Genomic DNA, 14,381 nt, shown 5'->3' with positions numbered 1-14,381 from the left:
AACAAACAGTGGATGAGAAATGAAAACAACTTAACTATGAGGATAAATAAGAAGTAATATATCTCGAAAGGTCCATAATTGAAGTACTAAATGAATACTTAAGGTCATACCTTGACCAAAGAGATGATATTATGAAAAACTACAACGATTAGCTGAAACAAAAACAGTAAATACTGGAAACATTCAGCAGGTCAACAGTGGACAGAGCCGGCAACTTTTCAGATATGGCCCTTCATTACAATTCAATGGGCATGATTTAATGGTTTTGTCGCACCCATCTTAGTGTCAGGACAAGGCCATTGAATTTGCAATGCTCAAAGCGCCTCACGAGATTTAATGGAGTCTTGCGAGATGTCACGATCTGGATTTCGCCCTCACTGGGTGTGATCCACATCAGCATATTCTCCGGAGCCCAGGACCTAACAGCTGTGCCTGCGAGACCTTGCCAGGGCGCCATTTAGTATTGGTATTCACAACCGTGGACCAGCTGTAATGGTACCTGAGAGGGGGGGGGGGTAGGGTCTCCCAGGCCATTAGAGACCCCTGGGTGGTCGAGGAAAGGACAGGGTGGCATCCTGGCACTCCCTCTGGTTTTACAGTCATCAAGAAGCACCCCACTAACGTGCCCAAAACAGAACATAGATTTATTCCAGTTAAATTGAGCTCAATGTTTCAGTTTGTTGAATTATGTCAGCAGGTAATCAGTCTGTACCTGAATCAATTTGGACAGGGGAAGAAAATATTTTGAAGAGTCCGTAACTGAAATATTTACTTGCCTGTCTTTTTCACAAATGAGGCATGACCTGCTGAATATTTCTCGCATTTTCTGTTTTTGATTCCGATTTCCAATATCTGCACTGGTTTGCTTTTTGCTCACGGATGTAAACTTGACTCTTTCACAAATGTTATTAGTGTATCTGATCAAAACTCAGTTATTCTGTTTTTTTTTAACTGAAACTAGGTCTGATTGTTTGAGTTGTATTGTTTCCGTATTTGTAAGGAATTAAAACTATATTTGTTTGGCAATGGTTATTGACTGACTTTTATTATTGAAGCAATTAAAAAGATTTCTTACAAAAACATGGCTAACGTGAAATAGCTATGCCAAAAGATTCAACAGGTCAATCATTCAGAAGAAGAATGATTCATGCCTTTAAGGTCTAGTTTTATGATGTTTCGCAGAACAAAAATAATTCACTATTTCACTTTGTTTTAAATTTAAATAATTACTAAAAGAAGCATAAAGAATCAAGATACAGAATTCCATCAAGACCATATCTTTGGATATGCACTTTTAAATTCTTGATATCTAGCAGCTGCATAAATTAAACAAAGTTTAACAAGAAAAAAAATATTTGTCTGTTCAGTGCAATATTTCCTGCATTATTTAATTTCAGCAAAGTTACAACATTTGGTTAAACAGATGAAAAGGTTTCTCAGTTTGGACATGTTGCAATGCTTGTCAAATACAATTTAATAATCTACCCACTGTGCATAATTAGATAGACTTTCCAGTCTGCATATTACACTGTGGTTGACTATTCCACCACCAACAGCAAATGGACAATTAAAGAGCTCCCTGTAAGTGTATGGACATGGAAAACTTTGACGTATTATGGGGAAATTTATTGGAATGCATTTATGTTAAAATGCATTCCAATTAATGAAAAAAATCATCTCCATTTCAGTAAAACACAACATTTAAATTTCATTTATAGCACCATTCTAAAGAAAAACACTGCACGATAAAAATTGAGATATACCATGCAACATTTGAGAGTTGTGGTACCAACATATTTGGCTGAAAAATATGGTCTACACTTACCAATACATGTGCGTCCACTGCTGTCGAGGGTCATTCCATTAGAACAGATGCACTTAAATGATCCAGGTGTATTCAGACATTCAGCATTGGTGCATACCCCAGGGAATACATCACACTCATTTACATCTTTAAAGAATTACAAAATAATTACAATTAAAAATGTCAAGATTTGAAAAAATACAAACAAACATCATATTACGTAACTTGATAAACGTTTTGCATTATGTAAATACAAACATTTAAATCTAAGTACATTAAAAAATATAATCTGGACTAAATAACTAATGATCTGAAATTATTCCCATTTATTATTAAACTGGATATAACAAATTAAAATATATATATGTAGGTGACCACAAAGCTCCCAAACTCATGAGCTATGTCTATTTATGATGCCAATCACAATTAAATATGTTTCTCTTTGAGCAAGTGAAATCATTGTTTAAGTGTTCTGTGCTCTTGAAGTAATGTAAAAGGCATAGCAAATTAGCTGGGACTATTCATGATCTTACATGCATGCATTCTGGATAAATGCCTGTCCTAAGGAGACTCCGCCATTCCCTCAGCTTGAGCACTAAATTAGTCATCAAACCAGTAAACAAGGGTGATGCTGCTGTTGTCTGGTTTGTTGTCCTTCTACCTAGCAAGGACAGGAAGCCAACTCAAAGACGCTTGTTCCTGGCTGCCCTGGGCCATGACCTCACTATGAAACATCAAGTCATTGTATCCAGGACTATCACTAACCTCATCTCCTCTGTACATTTTTCCTTCACATCCTCTAGCCTTAAAATTCCTAACCCCAAACTGCCTATTTCTACCTCCTTCCCAAAATCCATAGTAGGAATGCCCTGGGAGACCGCTAGTTTCACCGTGCTCTTGCCCATTGAACTGATTTCCTTTCATCTGTTATGGGCCATGGTTAGAGAACCCCAAAGTGTATCATGGAGTTCACCTGACCCACAACATTTAATAGATTGTGGTATGGGGAGCACACGGCCCACTCTACAGGTAGCAAACAGCCTAAAACGAAAGTAAAAAGCTGACAGACAGTCCAGCTCCACCCACACTCTGACATCACTGATAAACACCCATTTTTTAAAGGTACATTTCTTAAACACCCATTTCTTAAAGGTGCTCTCACATGACACATCTTCAACTTTATTTTTCTCCTTTTATCCAACCTGTTTCTACTTACATCCATGACTCTACCAATGCCCATGTCACTTCAAAAGTTTCCTTTACCTGTCTCCAATATTTTCCCTTCACTTGGACCCTTCCTCTGGCTTTATACCCTGTCTGGATCTTTTCATTGAGAACAACCAGCATGACATTAGCTATCTCAATTCCTCTGCTCTCCTCACTCTCAAACCTATCCCTCTCTGAATTGGCAATAGTTCATTTTCTCAGGTCCAATCCTGACAATGTCATCAAACCTTCTAACAAGGTTGGTGCTGTTGGTGACCTGAAGCATTAGCTCTCTCTCTCTCTCTCTCTCCATGGATACGCTGCACCTGTTGAGCATTTCCAGCATTTTTGGTTTTTATTGTATCAATACAAATCTTCAAAATGTTAATAATGAATATCATCCTATTCTTGAGTTTTTAGATGTTTTAGATTTACATTCTATATGCTTTATTTAACATTTTCACAGGTCTGTACAGTACTTAAACATTTTAGTCATTTGTTGTTATTGATCAATTTGTATCGCATTCTAACAACTGGATTTGAGATTGCAATTCGTGGGCAGATGCACACATAAATATAACAGGATAGAGGAGTAAACATACCCTCACAGGTTGTTCCATTAATTCTTATATATCCTCTAGGGCAGACACTGTCTAAAAACAAAACAAAACTGTTACTTCAGTAATTATTTATAAACAGAAAATGTAACAAAGATGAGTAACTAGCTTAAATTACAGGGAATTGTTGTCCTTTTGGTTGAGCAGAAGTTTGAAATTGTGCAATTGTGTTACAATGAGATTTGTGCAAAATGTGGTTCTTCATAACTTTTTAAAAATCTTAATGCATCTCCATGGCATTTTCCTAAACTACTCCTATTTTCACATTCTAATCGCTCATTGAGAAAATAAATTTCACCCGAATCCCCTACTGAATTTATAAGTTACTATCTTATATTTATGGACCCCAGTTTTAGTCTCCTTAACAAATAGATCTGAAGCCTTTACTGAATTTCTCCATGTCTGCATTAGATTTATTGCCTGGTTTTGGTTTCTTGCACAAATAGATCATGGGCGGGATTCTCTCAGCCCGGTGCTGGGCCAGTGAATCCCCGCGATCGGCGCGAATCGCGCCAAGCCACCCCGACACTGGCACATGATTCTCCGCTCGGTGCCATTGGCGCCGGCATGGTTGGCGCGGCGCCGGTTGGGGGCCGCTCTACGCGGCCGGGGGACCCGATTCTCAGCCCGGAATGGGCCGAGCGGATGTTGTAAAAACGTCGGGTCCAGCCGCCGCTGTCCACACATGCTCTCAGCCAGCGGGAATTTGGCATGGAAGGGTCGGGGAGCGGCCTGTGAGGGGGGGGGTCTGACCCGGGGGGGGTGGGGGAGCCTCCGATGTGGCCTGGACCCCGATCAGGGCCCACCGATCGGCGGGCTGGCCTCCCTGTCTGGTGGCCTCGTTTCTTCTGCGCCGGCCCCTGTAGGGGCCAGAATTGCTGATCCTGAGGCCGTGTTGATGCCGTCAGGAAACGCTACGGCGTTTCCGACTGCGTCAACACTTAGTCTCAGGATCACAGAATCCAGCCCCACAAGTCCTTCTTGAATTTAGCAACTAAAGTTAACCAAAGTTTTTTTTTTTTAAATTTGAAGTACCCAATTCATTTTCTTTTCCAATTAAGGGGCAATTTAGCGTGGCCAATTCACCTACCTTGCACATCTTTGGGTTGTGAGGGTGAGATCAACGCAGACACGGGGAGAATGTGCAAACTCCACATGGACAATGACCTGGGGTTGGGATCGAACCCGGGTCCTTGGCACCATGAGGCAGCCCTTAAAGTTAATCAAAGTTAAACCATATAAAAGAGGTAATTTTTCTGCTTTTGCTGCCACTTTTTGGTACAATTCAAGTGTACTATTAAGATTTTGCTAATGTTTAATTTCAGTCAGCTGAGTTTCTTCCTAAATAGGGGTCAGCTTTCTCCCAAGTCATCTTGACGGCAATAGCTAGTATTCCTTTAGAAAAATCCAGCTGTATTTGTAAAGTGACAATTACAAATTTAATTGCGCTAGAGCAACATGAAGAGGGAGAAGACCTGGAATGGATTCACATCACTTTTTCATGGTGAAGTCATGTTTAAGTAGTGTAATGTTTACATGATTCAATGGCTCAATATTTAGTAAAGAAAAATTTGCCAAACACATCTTGTTGAAGATTATGGTCTGGTAAATAATGACAATTAGGACTTCCAGTTGCGGCCATGCCTGAATAGGTCGCACGTTCGGCAGCTCCTGCCGGGAACGGACTTTAGGGCTCTCTAGAGGGGCCCCAACGGCACTTGTTCGACGGCTTCCAGTGTGGGAAGGTGACAGCAAGGTCCCCCCCGACAGTGTATGGATTGGACCAGGAGTGGAGTGGTGAAAAAAGGGATCTTGGAGCAGCGAAAAGTGAGAGGGAGAAAAAGCAAGATGGCGGCGGGTGGAGACCAAGCAGCATGGGCACAGTGGTCGCAGGAGCAGCAGGAGTTTCTTAAAAGCTGCTTTGAGGAGCTGAAAACAGAAATGCTGGCGCCAATGACGGCGGCGATTGAGAAGCTAGTGGAGACCCAGAGGGCCCAGGGGGCGGCGATCCGGGAGGTGCGACAAAAAGCCTCGGAGAACGAGGATGAGAGCTTGGGCCTGGCGGTGAAGGTGGAGGCACACGAGGCGCTGCACAAGAGGTGGGCGGAAAGATTTGAGGACCTGGAGAATAGGTCGAGGAGGAAGAATCTTCGGATTCTGGGTATCCCTGAAGGAGTTGAGGGGCCCGATACCGGGGCATATGTGAGCACGATGCTCAATCGCTGATGGGCGCGGGAGCCTTCCCGAGCCCCCTGGAGCTAGATGGGGCTCATCGGGTCCTGGCAAGGAGATCCAAGGCCAACGAAGGGCTGTAGTGGTGAGGTTTTACCGCTTTATGGATAGAGAGTGTGTTTTGAGATGGGCCAAGAAAGAGCGGATCAGCAGGTGGGAGAACACGGAGATCCCAATCTACCAGGTCTGGAGTGCAGAGGTGGCCAAGAAGAGAGCTGGCTTTAATCGGGCCAAGGCGGTGCTCCATCGGAAGGGGGTGAAGTTCGGTATGCTGCAGCCAGCGCGATTGTGGGTCACATTCCAAGATCGGCACCACTATTTCGAAACGCCTGAGGAGGCTTGGAGCTTTAAAGTCCAACTGAAAAGTTGGGCTCAAATTGAGGGTCTGTGGTTGTGGGGGGGGGGGGATGTCTGCTGTATATATGGTGTTAACCACGTGTAGGGAATGTTCGCTTGGTTGGGTGCTGGATGGGGATGGGTGAAGGGATTTGATGGGGAGGCTGTGGGAGAGTGTGGGCGCCGGTGTTGGAGGGAGGAGGCCCGGGAATGGGGGAATTGAGATAAGGCACAAAAGGAGCTGCGCCAGAGGCGGCGGGGCCGGCTCAGGAAAGCGCGGGCTTTTTCCCGCGCTAGGGAAGGACGGCGGTGGGGGTCGGAGGAGCGCACACTGACTGAGGGGGAGGGGGGATTCCCACACTGGGGGGGGGGGGTCGATGGGAAGGCGGGAGAGGCTGGGGTCAGCAGGAGTCAGCTGACTTACAGGAGTGTTATGGGGGGGAGCAAAAGAGCTAGATACTGATCTAGCGGGGGGGGGGGGGAAGGGGGGTGTATAGGGTTGCCGCTGCATTGGCCAATGGGGAACTGGAAATAGGAGAGGTGGTCTGGGCAGGGGTCCACCGTCTGGGGGGCTGGAGGGTGTGGGAGGCGCGGGCACGTGACTGGCCTAGAAAAGGAGATGGCTAGTCGGCAGGGGGGGGGGGTGAGAAGCCCCCCAATCCGGCTGATAACGTGGAATGTGAGGGTCCTGAATGGGCCGGTTAAGAGGGCCCGAGTGTTCGCGCACTTAAAGGGACTGAAGGCAGACGTGGTCATGCTTCAGGAGACACATTTGAAGGTGGCAGACCAGGTCAGGTTGAGAAAGGGATGGGTAGGACAGGTATTCCATTCGGGGCTGGATGCGAAGAACAGAGGGGTTGCAATACTGGTGGGGAAGCGGGTGTCATTTGAGGCCAAGAATATTGTAGTGGATATGGAGGTCGATATGTGATGGTGAGCGGTAGGTTGCAGGGGGTGTGGGTGATACTGGTAAACGTATATGCCCCGAACTGGGATGATGCCGGATTTATGAAGTGCATGCTGGGTCGGATTCCGGACCTGGAGGCAGGAAGCTTGATAATGCGTGGGGATTTCAACACGGTGCTGGATCCAGCATTAGATCGCTCCAGATCCAAGACGGGGAAGAGGCCGGCTGCGGCCAAGGTGCTTAGGGGGTTTATGGACCAGATGGGGGGAGTGGATCCATGAAGGTTTGCTAGGCCCCTGGCCAGGGAATTCTCATTCTTTTCCCATGTACATAGAGCCTACTCCCGGATAGATTTTTTTGTGTTGAGTAGGGCGCTAATCACGAAAGTGGAAGGAACGGAGTATTCGGCCATAGCCATCTCAGACCACGCCCCGCACTGGGTGGAGCTGGAGTTAGGAGAGGAGAGGGACCAGCGCCCGCTGTGGCGTCTGGATGTGGGATTACTGGCGGATGAGGTGGTGTGCGGGAGGGTGCGGGGGTGCATTGAGAGATACTTGGAGGCCAATGATAATGGAGAGGTGCAGGTGGGGGTTGTCTGGGAGGCGCTGAAGGCGGTGGTCAGTGGAGAGTTAATCTCCATTAGGGCCCACAGGGAGAAGAGAGAGGGCAGGGAGAGGGAGAGGTTGGAGGGGGAGATCTTAAGGGTGGACAGGAGATATGCAGAGGCCCACGAGGAGGGGCTACTTAGGGAGCGGCGAAGCCTCCAAACGGAGTTTGACCTGTTGACCACAGGGAAAGCAGAGGCACAGTGGAGAAAAGCACAGGGGGCGACGTACGAGTATGGGGAGAAGGCGAGCCGGATGCTGGTACACCAGCTCTGTAAGAGGGTGGCAGCGAGGGAGATAGGTGGAGTTAAGGATAGCAGGGGGAATACGGTGCGGAGTGCGGAGAGAGTAAATGAGGTATTTAAGGACTTCTACGAGGAGCTGTACAGATCTGAGCCCCCAGCGGGGGAAGAGGGGATGCAACGATTTTTGGATCAACTGAGGTTCCCGAGGGTGGAGGAGCAGGAGGTAGCAGGTTTAGGGGTGCCAATTGGGTTGGAGGAGCTGGTTAAAGGATTGGGGAACATGCAGGCGGGGAAGGCCCCGGGGCCAGATGGGTTCCCGGTCGAGTTTTATAGGAAATATGTGGACCTGCTAGGCCCGTTGTTAATGAGGACTTTCAATGAGGCAAGGGAGGGGGGTGACCCTGCCCCCGACAATGTCCGGGGCGCTGATCCTGAAGCGGGAGAAGGACCCACTGCAATGTGGGTCGTATAGACCGATCTCGCTCCTCATCGTGGATGCTAAGTTGCTGGCAAAAGTGCTGGCTACGAGAATTGAGGACTGTGTCCCTGGGGTGATTCATGAGGACCAGACGGGGATTTGTAAACACGAATGTGCGGAGGCTCCTCAACGTGATTATGATGCCATCGGTGGAGGTAGAGGCGGAGGTGGTGGCAGCTATGGACGCGGAGAAGGCCTTCGACTGGGTGGAGTGGGAGTATCTTTGGGATGTGTTGCGGAGGTTTGGGTTCGGGGAGGGGTTTATCAGTTGGGTCAGGCTCCTATATAGAGCCCCGGTGGAGAGTGTGTCTACGAATCAGCGGAGGTCGGAGTACTTTCAGCTGTACCGAGGGACGAGGCAGGGGTGCCCCCTGTCCCCCTTGTTGTTTGCATTGGCAATCGAGCCTTTGGCCATGGCACTAAGGGAGTCCAGGAAATGGCGGGGGTTGGTCCGAGGGGGAGAGGAACATCGGGTGTCGCTGTATGCGGACAACCTGTTGCTGTATGTGGCAGATCCAGTGGAGGGGATGGTGGAAGTCACGCGGATCCTAAGGGAGTTTGGGGACTTCTCGGGCTATAAGCTCAACGTAGGAAAAAGTGAGCTCTTTGTGGTGCATCCAGGGAACCAGGGAAGGGGGATAGACGACCTACCATTGAAGAGGGCGGAAAGGAATTTTCGGTACTTGGGGATCCAGGTGGCTGGGAGCTGGGGGGGTCCTGCACAAGCTCAATTTGACGCGGTTGGTGGAGCAGATGGAGGAGGATTTCAAAAGATGGGATGTGCTGCCACTCTCGCTAGCGGGCAGGGTACAGTCGGTTAAAATGATGGTCCTCCCGAGGTTTCTCTTTGTGTTCCAGGGCCTTCCCATTATGATTACCAAGGCCTTTTTTTTTTAAAATGGGTAGGTAGGAGCATCATGGGTTTTGTGTGGGCAAATAAGACCCCGAGGGTAAAGAGGGTGTTTCTGGAGCGTAGCAGGGACAGGGAGGGCTGGCGCTGCCGAATCTGTGCGGCTACTATTGGGCAGCCAACGTGGCAATGATCCGTAAGTGGGTAATAGAGGGGGAGGGGGCGGCTATGAAGAGGTTGGAGTTGGCGTCCTGCAGGGGCACGAGTCTGAGGGCGCTGGTGACGGCACCGCTGCTGCTCTCGCCGACAAGGTACACCACGAGTTCGGTGGTGGCGGCAACGTTGCAGATCTGGGGGCAGTGGAGACGGCATGGGGCGAGGTGGGAGGCTCGGTTTGGTCCCCGATTCGGGAGAACCATCGGTTCGTCCCGGGAACGATGGATGGGGGGTTTCGGAGCTGGCATCGGGCAGGGATCAGAAGAATGGGGGACCTGTTTATAGATGGGACTTTTGCGAGCCTAGGGGCGCTGGAGGAGAAGTTTGGGTTACCCCTGGGAAATGCGTTCAGGTATATGCAAGTGAGGGCGTTTGTGAGGCGGCAGGTGAGGGAATTCCCATTGCTCCCGGCACAGAGGATTCAGGACAGGGTGATTTTGGGTGTATGGGTCGGAGAAGGCAAGGTTTCGGCAATCTATCAAGAGATGAAAGTAGAGGAGGAGGTTTCGGTAGAGGAGCAAAAGGGCAAGTGGGAGGAGGAGCTTGGGGAGGAGATTGATGAGGGTCTGTGGGCTGATGCCCTGAGTAGGGTTAACTCCTCTTCCTCTTGCGCCAGGCTCAGCCTAATACAATTCAAGGTTACTCACAGAGCGCATATGACAGGGGCGAGGTTGAGTAGGTTCTTTGGGGTGGAGGACAGATGTGGGAGGTGCTCGGGAAGCCCGGTGAATCACGTCCACATGTTCTGGTTGTGCCCGGCACTGGAGGGGTTTTGGAGGGGTTTCGCGAGGACTATGTCCAAGGTGGTGAAAGTCCACATCAAGCCGAGTTGGGGGTTGGCACTATTTAGGGTAATGGACGAGCCGGGAGTGCAGGAGGCGAAAGAGGCCAGTATCCTGGCCTTTGCGTCCCTGGTAGCCCGGCGGAGGATCTTGCTATTATGGAAGGACGCAAAGCCCCCCAGTGTGGAAGCCTGGATAAATGACATGGCAGGGTTCATTAAGTTGGAGAGGATAAAGTTTGCCTTGAGAGAGTGTGCAGGGGTTCTTCAGGCGGTGGCCATTTCTAGACTATCTCGCGGAGCGCTAGGAGGAGGTCAGCAGCAGCAGCAACCCAGGGGAGGGGTGTGTGTCTCTGTCGGGGGGGGGTAACTGGGCGGGTGGGGTTTCCCCAAGGGTACTTTTGAATGTTATATGGGGGGGGGTTAATATATGTGGGAGAAACCCAATGTATTGGTAGTTTATTATTTTTGATTGTGATGTTTGTGTTTTTTTTTCTTTTTGTTATGGGGGGGGTTTGTTTGTTATAAAAATTTTGTTGGAAAAATTTGAATAAACATATATTTTTTTTAAAAATAAAAAAAATAATGACAATTATATAATTTATACCCCAATACTAGGGAAGACAATTCATTCCTGGGAGAGAATTGAAGCCCATCTTTATATTATTTGATTTTGATGTTTATTGTAATTACACAATACTTATGTAAAGTATTTTGACAGTATTAAGGACAATTTCATAACTATCCATAATTTTTGAGAGATTTTGAAATGGTTATTAAACCAAATCGATACCTTGTAATGATTACAGGTCAATAATCTAGAATTGGTGGATAATGCATCATCACGGATACTGGTTGCCCCGCAGCTATTTAACACTTCAATGAGCATTAACTGGTTGGAGGTGGGACTTCCACTCCACACTCAGAGAGCTGCTGACCAATCACACTGGCTGGCTGCTCTTTAGTCCTTGCAATGCTAGAAGCTTGAATGTACAGGACTGAGACGACAAGCAGCCCCCAAAAGTCGAAGTCCTGGAGTCTAGGATCAGGTAATTGATGGAGGCATGCTTTCTGTCCCAGGCCTGAGCAGGGTTACATTCTAGGCTTCCCTCTTGCTGCTGATCCCCTCCTGCCAGCCTGCAAATTGAGGCTGCTTGGGATACAGCCTTTAGGTATTCATTATTTGATCAGTCAAGGGCCTCAATTGAGGCAAGAGTAGGCTAGTCAAAGCCTCACCCATCCCATTGTAAAATTGAGAGGCGGTTGGGACAGGTGGGAGGTTGGTTGGATGGTTCCTGAGGAATTTTATGACCGCAAACATGTCAGCAAGCGAACCACATAAGTGTATATATTAGGAATAAATGCTTTGCACTTCACTTAAATTATAAACTTTTTAAAATTGTGGTATAGATGCAGCCCTCCCAACAATAAATATACGTCTGTAGCATGCAAAGGACATTTCCAATCTGAAGGACTAACATCAGAATTTTCTGCTGGGAAAATTCTCAACATTAGATAATAAACTCAATGTGACTAAGGGGAAGAGTAGAAAGGGAAGAGATGATGAACGCAAAGGGACAGGTGGTCTGAGGTGCATTTGTTTCAATGCGAGAAGTGTAGCAGGTAAGGCAGATGAATTTAGGGCTTGGATTAGTACCTGGGAATTTGATGTTATTGGTATTACTGAGACTTGGTTGAGGGAAGGGCAAGACTGGCAACTAAATATCTCAGGGTATAGATGCTTCAGGGGGGATAGAGAGGGAGGTAAAAGGGGTGGAGGAGTTGCATTACTGGTCAGAGATGATATCACAGGTGTGATCAAGGAGGGCACGATGGAGGATTCGAGCACTGAGGCAATATGGGTAGAGCTAAGAAATAGGAAGGGTGCAGTAACATTGTTGGGACTATCTACAGGCCTCCAAAAAGCGAGCGTGAAGTAGAGGTACATATATGTAGACAAATTATAGAAAAATATAGGAGCAATAGGGTGGTCGTGAAGGGAGATTTTAACTTCCCCAACATTGAATGGGACTCATGTAGTGTTGGAGGCGTAGATGGAGCAGAATTTGTAAGGAGCATCCAGGAGAGTTTTTTTTAGAGCAATATGTAAATAGTCCAACTCAGGAAGGGGCCATACTGGACCTGGTATTGGGGAATGATCCCGGCCAGGTGGTTGAAGTTTCAGTCGGTGATTACTTTGGGAATAGCGATCACAATTCCGTAAGTTTTAGAATACTCATGGACAAAGACGAGAGTGGTCCTAAAGGAAAAGTGCTAAATTGGGGAAAGGCCAAGTATAACAAAATTTGGCTGGAGCTAGGGAATGTGGATTGGGAGCAGCTGTTTAAGGGTAAATCCACATTTGAAATGTGGGAGTCTTTTAAGGAAAGGTTGAATAGAGTGCAGGACAGACATGTCCCTGTGAAAATGAGGGGCAAGATTAGGGAACCATGGATGATGGGTGGAATTGTGAGACTAGCTAAGATGAAAAAGGAAGCATACATAAGATCTAGGCAACTTAAAACTGATGAAGCTTTGGAGGAATATCGGGAAAGTAGGACAAATCTCAAACGCGCAATAAAGAGTGCTAAAAGGGGTCATGAAATATCTTTGGTTAACAGATTTAAGGAAAATCCCAAAGCCTTTTATTCGTATATAAGGAGCAAGAGGGTAACTAGAGAAAGGATTGGCCCACTCAAAGACAAAAGAGGGAATTTATGCGTGGAGTCAGAGAAAATGGGTGAGATTCTTAATGAGTACTTTGCTTCGGTATTCACCAAGGAGAGGGACATGATGGATGTCGAGGCTAGGGATGGATGTTTAAATACTCTAGGTCAAATCTGCATAAGGAAGGGGGAAGTTTTGGGTATTCTAAAAGGCATTAAGGTGGACAAGTCCCCAGGTCCGGATGGGATCTATCCCAGGTTTCTGAGGGAAGCGAGGGACAAAATAGCTGGGGCCTTAACACATATCTTTGCAGCATCCTTGAGCACGGGTGAGGTCCGGAGGACTGGAGAATTGCTAATGTTGTCCCTTTGTTTAAGAAAAGTAGCAGAGATAATCCAGGGAATTATAGACCTGTGAGCGTGGCGTCAGTGGTAGGCAAACTGTTGGAGAACATCCTGAGGGATAGGATCTATTCACATTTGGAAGAAAATAGACTTATCAGTGATAGGCAGCATGGTTTTGTGCAGGGAAGGTCATGTCTTACAAACCTAATAGAATTATTTGAGGAAGTGACAAAGTTAATTGATGAGGGAAGGGCTGTAGATGTCATATACATGGACTTCAGTAAGGCGTTTGATAAAGTTTCCCATGGCAGGTTGATGGAAAAAGTGAAGTCGTATGGGGTTCAGGGTGTACTAGCTAGATGGATAAAGAACTGGCTGGACAGCAGGAGACAGAGAGTAGTGGTGGAAGGGAGTGTCTCAAAATGGAGATTGGTGACTAGTGGTGTTCCACAGGGATCCGTGCTCGGACCACTGTTGTTTGTGATATACATAAATGATCTGGACGAAGGTATGGGTGGTCTGATTAGCAAGTTTGCAGATGATACTAAGATTGGTGGAGTTGCAGATAGCGAGGAGGACTGTCAGAGAATACAGCAAAATATAGATAGATTGGAGAGTTGGGCAGAGAAATGGCAGATGGAGTTCAATCCAGGCAAATGCGAGGTGATGCATTTTGGAAGATCTACTTCAAGAGCGGACTACATGGTCAATGGAAGAGTCCTGGGGAAAATTGATGTACAGAGAGATCTGGGAGTTCAGGTCCATTGTACCCTGAAGGTGGCAACGCAGGTCGATAGAGTGGTCAAGAAGGCATACAGCATGCTTGCCTTCATCGGACGGGGTATTGAGTACAAGAGTCGGCAGGTCATGTTACAGTTGTATAGGACTTTGGTTAGGCCACATTTGGAATACTGCGTGCAGTTCTGGTCGCCACATTACCAGAAGGATGTGGATGCTTTAGAGAGGGTGCAGAGGAAGTTCACCAAGATGCCTGGTATGGAGGGTGCTAGCTATGAAGAAAGGTTGAGTAGATTAAGATTGTTTTTGTTGGAAAGACGGAGGTTGAGGGGGGGACCTGATTGAGGTCCACAAA

General features: G+C 47.2%; 1 protein-coding gene across 1 annotated transcript in view; it reads right to left on the bottom strand.

Annotated features, from left to right (window-relative positions):
* LOC140404453 (fibrillin-1-like) overlaps positions 1-14,381 on the bottom strand; it is a 716,712-nt gene that overhangs the window by 303,920 nt on the left and 398,411 nt on the right. Inside the window, exons 22-23 of the mRNA XM_072493009.1 lie at positions 3,613-3,663; positions 1,826-1,951 (exon numbers count right to left, since the gene is read on the bottom strand). Coding sequence (XP_072349110.1) covers positions 1,826-1,951; positions 3,613-3,663 — 177 coding nt within the window. The remainder of the gene's footprint in view (positions 1-1,825; positions 1,952-3,612; positions 3,664-14,381) is intronic.

This window comes from Scyliorhinus torazame, chromosome 30 (assembly GCF_047496885.1).
Source record: "Scyliorhinus torazame isolate Kashiwa2021f chromosome 30, sScyTor2.1, whole genome shotgun sequence".
Lineage (NCBI taxonomy): Eukaryota > Metazoa > Chordata > Chondrichthyes > Carcharhiniformes > Scyliorhinidae > Scyliorhinus > Scyliorhinus torazame.
The sequence above is the reverse complement of the archived record's forward strand: the minus strand, read 5'-3'. Positions and strand labels throughout refer to the sequence as shown.